The sequence below is a fragment of the Juglans regia genome, chromosome 9, assembly GCF_001411555.2.
Source record: "Juglans regia cultivar Chandler chromosome 9, Walnut 2.0, whole genome shotgun sequence".
Classification (NCBI taxonomy): domain Eukaryota; kingdom Viridiplantae; phylum Streptophyta; class Magnoliopsida; order Fagales; family Juglandaceae; genus Juglans; species Juglans regia.
Window position 1 is genome coordinate 15,715,014 of NC_049909.1, and position 9,770 is coordinate 15,724,783.

Here is a 9,770-nt window from a genome sequence, read left to right on the forward strand (position 1 = left end):
AAGTTGATATCTTAGTTTATGATATGCCAAAGGATTTTTGAATAAGAAAGTTTTTCTCAAAGTTTCGCTCTGATGTTTTGTAACAAGTTTTGTTTATGTATTCTGAAATTAAATATGTTGTTTCTGCATTCTGAAAGTAAATGTTTTGTTCTGCATACCGAACTTTATAAATGCTCATGTTTACATGCTAGTATAAGTTCTCCGCTTACTAAGTTGTGGATAACTCACCCCTTATCTCCATAATGTTTTTCAGATATTTTAATAGTTTAGCTGAGGATCAAGATTATGAGGCATTGGGTGAGATGATTTAAGTATAGTGGATTAGCATGGAAAGTTTTTATGAGTATTGGCCATTTTTTATTAAGAAATTTTATTGAGTTATGATGACTTGACATTTTGAAAAATTGGTTATATTGAAGAAATTAGTTTGAATCGAAATTTCTATATGAGTTTAAGTGATAGGAAGTAGCTCTCAGACCCATGCGGGACCGGGGTGTTACATCTGGTAAGCAAGATATCGCAAGAACATTATTCCTACAATATAATAAAAATTAAAGATAAATTCTTCTCATCAGCCACTATTCACCACCTCACACCCCACACTTTATGAAAAACACCTCCACACTCTAAGAAAAACACCCATATACCCTATGAAAAAGCTATAGGTGTAGGGTGTGGAAGTGAATAGTGTCTGATGTATAGAATTCCTCAAAACTAAATCTTTGCATTAAGCTAGCTTGTTACCATATTATAAGTATCACAACTTCAACTGATCTCCAATCTTGGCTTCAAGAGAAACGTATCGTTAGAACTTTATTCCTACATACTTTTCCCTCTTAAATAATTTCTAAAAGAAAATAATTCTATTTGCAATCTTATTTTTTGACACACCTAATCAATTACAAATATAAAACATCCTGTAAGCAAGGTATAATCGTAAGAACAATATTATTCCTACACTACAATATAATAAAAACTAAACCTACCTTTGCTTTAAGATAACTTTCTACCATATAAATATCGCAACTCCAACTGATCTCCAATCTTGGCTTCAAGAGAGAACATTATTCTGATCACGGCCTACTTTTCCCTCTAGAATAATTTGTAAAAGAAAATAATTCTATATGCAATCCTATTTTTTGCACACCTAACCAATTACAAATTTAAAACGTCTAAGAACTTTATTCCTACAATACAATAAAAAATAAACCTTTGCTTTAAGATAGCTTGCTAGTTGCTACCATATAAATGTCACAACTCCACTCTCCAATCTTGGCTTCAAGTGAAAGGCCGCCTTCCTTCACATATTATACCGATCGACTCTAAGCAGCTTGTAAGGTACTACTCCACCAGCTTTACTATCGCTCTTGTTCTTTTCTCCACTATCTCCATCTGTACAGTTTTGGTTTATACTCCATTTTCATCTTCAAATATCAAGTATTCTGTTTCAATTTAGTTCTGGAAGAAAAAACTATGTATTCTCCATAATTTGTTTTGCAATCAGTATACCAAGTGATATTTTTTTCATGAACTTACGGCACTAAATAACTTATCAATTAATATGGTTCTAACTCAGGGTACTTGCTATATATATATATATATATATATATATATATAACACACGCACACTTTTGTTCTTTTCTTTTATATATTGTAAGTATTAATTTCTGGGTAGATACTAGTCATCGGCCCTAAAAAAATACGAACTTCTTTACATATTATCGGCACTAAAAAAAATATCATTTTAGTGATCACATGCTCCAAATAAGTCATTTTCAAGTTACTAGCTATTAGCCAGGGTTGTAGAAGGAAAATATCTTTACTGTGATCACCGATTTATTGTACAAAGGGGTAAATATTATTTTCCATTCAATTTCATTTTTCAGATTTCCAGGAGTACTACTCTTTTGTGTGGAAAACAGAGAGGCCATGATCATCACTTGCATGGGTCCGATTCTCTATGACGCTGCAGCAAAAGGCAACATCATGGCTTTCAAAGATGATAGCTTCAAACGGCCACTAGAAGCCTTATTAACACCAAACAAAAACACAGTCCTCCATATTTTCATCACAACCCTAAAAAATGGGATAGAATCAACAGAAAATAACTTCGTGGGAGATATACTCAACATGTGTCCTTCACTTTTATGTCAAGTCAATGTCAAAGATGAAACTCCATTACATGTCGCAGCAAGGTATGGGCATACTAATATTGTTGAAGTTCTTATTGAACATGCGAAACATCCACACCATCAAGATCTTGGAAGCAGGGCAGATGCAGTCAGGAAGATGCTTAGGATGGTGAACAAAGAGAAAGACACAGCCTTACATGAGGCTGTACGTTATAATCACCTTCAAGTGGTAAAACTTTTAATCAATGACGACCCAGGTTTTTCATATTCTGTTAATGATGCCGGGGAGACTCCACTCTACATTGCCGTAGAGAGAAACTATAAAAATCTGGTGTTGGAAATTTTGAACACCTGCAATTCACCTGCTTATGATGGCCCCGACGGTAGAACGGCTTTGCATGCTGCAGTTTTTTGGGATAACAAAGGTATTACATTTATAGCTGTATAAATGATTTTATCGGACAACATGAAATACTTAATAAATATCGTAGAATCGGTTCATTATATATCTATCTCGATCTCCCTTCCTATCTAAACCTTAGAGTTGGAGGAAGAATCCCAGAGAATCTAAATTCCCTAAATTCTATCTCCTAATATGAAAACTTGATGATCTAACTTGTTAATGATTCGTTACGGTTTTGAGTGGATATTCAATGAGGCATGGGCAGAGAAATTTTGGCATTGTTGTTGACTAAGAAAGCGCCAAGACAAAAAGTTCGCTAGACGTTTGCTCGACTTTCAGCTTGAGCAAAGATTAGACAGAACGTTCGCTCAAGTCTCACTCAACAGTACTAGGCTCGAGCGAAGCCCAAGCAGAGTGTTCGCTCAACTCGGCGCTCGAGTGAAAACCAGACAAAGAAAAATCGCCCCAAAGTATATCTTGTGATTCCTCAATATAATAAAATTCTCTACAGTGTAACAGTACCCCACTTAAAAACACTTTAGGCCTTAACCCTGGAAGTTATGACCCTACCTAAGTAAAGGTTGTGATACTTAAGAAAAGGAAAATTTTGGAACTTGAGAAGCTTACACCATTGGTTTAGTAGTATTATTTTGAAGAATTTTAGTGCTTTATTAATTTTGAGGAAATGTGCCAAGAGGCCAATGGAAGAATGACACATGGCATATTAGAGATTTGCAACCTTGATGGGCTAGGTATTTAATTAAAATACTAGATGGATTTGGAGAAGGCCCAAGAATGGTTTAATAAGGGCCCTAGTTTACTAAGATTAGATAGGCTAAGGATAGACACAGGCTTTAAGCCCAACTTAGAAGGCATAAGACTATTGTGCCGAACTTAGTAAGATTCAAGGCTATTGATCCAATTTAGAAAAGATCCAAAGTTAGGACCCAACCTAGTGGACTATTGAGGCCAAGGAAAGGCCCAATAAATCTGGACATGAGGCTCATGGATAAGTCTACTTTCTAGGCCCACAACAAAGGCTTGTTCATATGGCCCAATCAAAACCCAACACTTGAAGCCTAAGCCTTGTATTTCATTTCACTCTTCCAAATGGGACCCACATACACTATGCCATTGATTTTCATTCTAATCAAGCTCAACCCACATGCCCCTAGGGTTCCCTTTCAACCATGGTAACTAGTAAGGCTTCTTACTTGAGTTAAGATTACCATTCATCACACCCATGAATAGTAACTCAAATATCATGACTTTGCATAGTTTTTTTCAAGCTCTTTTCTTCATAATTTTAGATCTAAGATTTTTGTCTTTTGCACTTGTTTTACATCACTTTAGACAACCATTGAGGTTATAACTAACTCAACCCATGTCACTTGACGTAAAGGCACGTATGCCACCAAAACCCACCAATCAGCACGTAGGTGCAAAACCATGCTACTCTTCAACAAGCCACCAAAACCAATACCCCTTCCACACATTTTTCAAGTAGATTTTTGCACCATTCAAACCTCATGATATCACCTAAAACTAGACCTAAGAGCTGGCCAAAAACAATTTCATAAGCCAAGCCAAAATCACAACTATTTCACCTAGGAATTGAAGTTTTGTCCCAATCGAGTACCCTTGCTTCTTCAAGGATTTTCTGCACCAAAGCCAGCCACCTCCACATGCCACCACCTCTGCCCTTTAGTCCCAAGGAAGTGCTTCAAAGCACTCAAGTACATGCTTGTTTAATTATCTCCCAAAGGCAGCAAAAACCGATTGGCAAATGCAATGGTGATGAAGATCAATTTGACTGAAACCCATGCACTTCCAAACCCTTCATTCATTTTCTGCTCAAACATGATCACATGGCAGCCAATCAGCCCTCCCTTCCTGACCTGGAAAAGCTACCAAATAAAGGTTATCATACCCACAAATCAGACCAAGAATAATGGGACAAAAAAGGAATCAAAACTGGACAATTTTGGAGGAACCAAAACCGACGACCATGGCTTGTTTCCTTGCGAGTTTTATTTCAAAATTCTGAACCAATGCAATCCCCTGCACCTATGGACAACTTCTAACACTTGACCATGGTATAATTATGAAGCCTTAGGCCACTATTCAACTGACCAAAGTGATGACACAACTGAAGTTTTGCACTCAACACTCCACCGCCCACATCCACCACTCACAACCCTCACCCTTCAGCCAAATCATGCCCTTCCTTGCCTCTCAGCCCTCCATTGAGTCCTATAAATACCCTCATTCATGTCTTACTTCCTCAAACACCTCCATCAAGCATTCTCTTAGTATTCTTGTGAGAAAAGTACTCCTAGTGTGAGAGAAGTGCAAAACCGAGTGGGTGGAGAGTGAATTCTTGGACTGAGTTGATTTTTGGAGCATCAAAGCCTCATTTTGGTGATTAATCCTACCCTATGTTTTTTTTGGGTGTTAGAATGGCATGTTAGGCTTTTAATTATGGCATGAGAATGAGGATTTGATTGAGTCATATGAGGTTTAACTTGAAGACATGCATTTCGGTTCAGATTTGGAGTCTTGCTTAAATAAATTATTTTGGGATGAAATTTTAGTCATGACATGTCTTGATATGATCTTATATGTTTTACTAATGTCTTGAAATATTTATTGAAGGTTTAAATTTGAGGAAAATAGCATGTCATGATAGGTATAAATCAATATCTTGTGTTGATCATCAAGCATGTTTCAGTTTCCACTTGGTTGAAGTTTATCTTGAGAAATCTTGGCTAAGTTTCTAAATCATGAGTGTTAAACATCTCGAAAGGCTTTGTTATCAAGATAAGAGTTAGAATACATGATTCATTTAGGCTTTAAAACTCACATTGGCAAAGAGAAGCTAGAAACATCATGCATACACTTGGTTTGATGGTTTTGTAATGTTTCGGTGTAAACCAATGCATAAGTGTTAGGATAAACTCGTGTGACCTGAATCGAAGTTATAAAAATATTCCCAGGATCATATTTAAGTTTTGATACTTGATGAATTTAATCACTCATGAATCCAAAGAGGTTATAGGATTGAAAACCACAAAAGGCCCACAAATTGCATGCCACGGGTTGGGTGGATTTGGCATAGTAGATTGATTCTTACAATTCTAAGGTCATATATGGATTTAGAATATGGAAAATATAATATTTGTCAAATTTGGTGAAGTTTGGGGCCAAAATACAAATATTAAAAGTTTAGGGCCTAAATAGTATTTTTGGGAAATTGTAGGGGCAATTTTGTAATATTTTTCGAACCCTTTTGATTATGAAAATCTTCCTTAGTTATGAAATTCCTAACTTAGAATAACTTTTATTAAAACCATACCAATTTCTTAAACACCCGTAAAGTTTGTAAGTTAGCTTCTAACTTACTCTTAGATAATGTATTTGTAATTCTTGTATAAGCACTACATTTATATTATAAATATCATTTTGATCATGAATCATCATCTAATTCATCATTGAGCATTTGATTACTTGCTTACATTTCATGTGAAATTCTCTCCATTTTAGCATATTGCATATAAATGTCATTTTTCATGAAACTTACTACAGATGCAAATGTCATGAAATACATTTTTTCATGTATTGTATGAAAATAAATTTTTGTAACGACCCCAAACGCTAGGACGAAGAATTATTCTAGTGGAACTCCTTTATCCACTCTGGAGTGAGTAAAAATGGAGTAGTAACCACTAGATTAATAAAAAACCGTCAATGGGTTTCAAATAGATTCTTTTTAAAGAATGCCGAAGCGAAGTCGTATATGACACTTAATGCTGGTGGGTGCAAATATTATGATGATATGTTATGATACTGTTATGTTATTGATGAAATGTTATGATACCAATGCATTAGGTAATGAGTTTGCAGACAACGTAATTTCAACATGAGTTGTTCTACAATCACCGGCAGATACTCAGTGCATATAGGGGAGCTGTAATGATACCATACATTATGTTATGTTAATGATGGCTCTAATGAATAAGAAAATGTTATGTCTTTGAAAAGATGAAGTGAGAACATGTTCTCTATAAGAAAATCTGCATGAAAGTTATTCAAAAAAGATGTTGAAGAATCTGGATTAGATACGTATTTTTCTGCATGCATCTCATGTTTATCATTAATCATTCATATCTTATTTCTGTGCAAGTTGGTTATTTAACTTACTGAGATTTCAAGGAATCTCACTATGGTAGTCCCACTACCATTCATTCGTAATGATAGAAGTTGTGTCAAGACTAGCATACAATGAACAAGATGAACCGTTGGCTTCAGATGGTTGATGAACCATTGGCTTCAGATGGTTGAGGATGAGCCCAATCCTGAGCAGAGGCTAGATTTTATTTTAGTATTTATAGCGATGCCTCTATATACCGTAGAGCAGATGAAATAATTGATTTGACTATGAAGGAGATTATATCTGCCACTTTGATATAGTATCTGTATTAAGGAGATTATATCTGCCACTTTATGTTTGAACTTATGCCTTACTTTGTGGACCTCTTAAGTGAGGTAGTATCTATTTATAGTTAATTAATCATTAGGGATGTTTAGTTCATTCTAGCATAAAAAATTTTTCATAAGTCACCTTTATTCTGCTGCAATTATTGCATACTACTACTTGCATACTAGGATGCATTGCATGTCTCGATGCTCTAAGTCTCCGTCCAAGCCCAAGCGAAGGTTAGGGGCATCACACACAGTTATGGATAGGTGTGACACCCCTTATGATAAGGATAATGGTAGGTGGTATATGAGATCCCACATTGCTTGGGAAGAAGTTCTTGCTCTTTATAAGGTTCTAATGGGGCTTTAATTGTATCATTGACTAGTCCTTTTGGAGTATAGGCCATGTGGTTTAGGCCTTCCATTAGGGTATTACAAATGGTATCAAAGCTTATCACAACCAGAAATTTGAGATTTGAGCCGTGCCACCTACAACAGATTGGCTTGACGATGATGTTTGGAATTTAAGGGGGGAGATTGTGGCACCCCATATGATAAGGATAATGGTAGGTAGTGTATGAGATCCCATATTGCTTGGAAAGAAGAAGTTATTGCTCTTTATAAGGTTCCAATGGGACTCTAATTGTATTATTGACTAGTCCTTTTAGAGTATAGGTCATGTGGTTTAGGCTTTCCATTGGGACGTTATAGTAGACACATTGCCGGACCACGTAAATTTGTTAGGTTTGATTGATTGTTTGATTATTTCTTGTTACTTTTACTTTATAGTCATCGTTTTTTGCAACAATACAAAGTCATTACAGTAGTTAACATGTATTCAAATTCTTTGTAGAAACGATAAAAGAAATTCTGGAAAGATTTGGAGGAGCTATAACTAAAAAAGCAGATCACCGAGAGGGTTGGACTCCACTGCACTTGGCTGCAGACTCAAATCGGTGGTCGTCTACATAGCTGTTGCTGGAACATGATCCACAAGTAGCATATATGAAAGACGAATAGGGTAGGACAGCTCTTCACATCGCAGCTCATCGTGGCTATTATGGGATCATGAAAAGCATTATAGACATGTGTCCAGATTGTTGCGAATTGGTTGACAACAGAGGCTGGAATGCGTTGCACTTTACGGTGGAGGGCAATTGGCCAGATTCTGCAATGGAATTGATCATTAAAAATTCGTCTCTCAGCAATCTTTTGAACGAGAAGGATGCTGAAGGGAACACTCCTCTCCATTACCAATATTCCCGCTGTTTCGAGTACGGGAAGAAGGATCTCATGGATCACCCCAGAGTAGATAAGATGGCCTTCAACAAAAAGAACCTCAATGCTTATCAAGTCGCTTTAATTAGTGAAAAGTTATCGACAAAAAAGGTAACGCCACAATCGATCTTTTCTCTTTCATCCCATTCCACCAAAATAGAGCACTAATTACTTGCTCGTTTATTGGGGTTTTTTTTTTTTCTCTTTGGAAAATGTAAAAGTGGCACAACTCATGCTTTCTTTTCTTTTTGTTGGTCCTAAAATTGAGGTATAGGATATTTCTTTGGGTAGAACTAGATCGACCTGGTGATGGCCCAATAAGCATGCAGCGCGATCGATTCAAGCCTGTCGTGGGTTTGCAACCCATGATTAAGGTTTCACTATGACCCTTCTACTCCCGACCCTCTCCCCCATGAAAGCTAGCAAATACCCTTTGTTTCATCAATTTTGCACAGACTTAATTGGTTTCTTATCTTTCAGAGACAATATATTTCATAAAGGAAAAATGCAAGTAGTATTATTCCTATATTTTGATTAAGTCTTTGTTTATCATAAACTACGTGAAAAATACTATTGCTCACATTATTCAATCCACTAAAAAATTGATAGAAGAAGGAGATTGAGACTAAATCTCGGTCTCATTCAAGACGGATATTCATCAAGGACGAAGTAGACGAAATCAGTGAGGATAAGTTTAAGGACATTGAGAAAAAGTCGCAGGCAAGGATGAAAGAGTATTTGGAGAAAGCAGCTGAAGCACACTTGGTAGTGGCTTCACTCATCACAACCGTGACCTTTGCAGCAGCGATAACCATGCCTGGTGGTTTTGTTGGTACTGGAGGTGACCCACATGATCATGAAGGCTCTGCAGTTTTGAGGAGAAATGCTGCTTTTAAAGTGTTCATTATCAGGGATGCCATATCATTGGTGCTATCTAGTTCTGCTGTTGTTACCCATTTACTCATGCCACTTTTGTTAATCAAGTATTATCGATCTGATGAAACTCGCTATGCTTTTCTCAGACTGGCCTTCCGGTTTATTTTAATGGCCATGGGAGCAATGGTGCTGGCATTTGTCACGGGTGCGTATGCTGTGTTAGCGCATTACTTAGATCTTGCCGTCACCACTTATATTATTGGTTCATGCTTCTTTCTCATCCTCTCTTTGATATTTGGAATGTATGGGAAGGTGGGGTGATATATGTTTGATTTCATCTTTAAAGACTATATATTTTGAAGTCTAAAGAGGTAAACATCATTGTGTAAACCACATTAATAAAATAATGATTATGACGACGACCACAATATATAGTCTTTTAATAATAAGGCATATAAGTTCTATACAAACCTTTTAAAAAAAAAGTGAAATTTCCATGAGAATTCAGGCTAGACTATTTAAGTTTTGTAGAAGTATAAACTGCACTACTCACTATTCGTTAAAAGCTGACCAAGACGATTTACTGCAGCGTAGGGTTCGGT

At 36.4% G+C, this 9,770-nt stretch overlaps 1 protein-coding gene across 1 annotated transcript; it reads left to right on the plus strand.

The window, feature by feature from the left end:
• The first annotated feature begins 1,321 nt into the window (after positions 1–1,321).
• On the plus strand, positions 1,322–9,489 carry LOC108980307 (protein ACCELERATED CELL DEATH 6-like). Its single transcript, XM_035693854.1, has 4 exons — positions 1,322–1,338; positions 1,887–2,557; positions 8,111–8,403; positions 8,902–9,489. Exons 2-4 carry the CDS (start codon positions 1,930–1,932, stop codon positions 9,487–9,489), a joined length of 1,509 nt encoding a protein of 502 aa, XP_035549747.1. The 5' UTR covers positions 1,322–1,338; positions 1,887–1,929.
• The last annotated feature ends 281 nt before the right edge of the window (positions 9,490–9,770 follow it).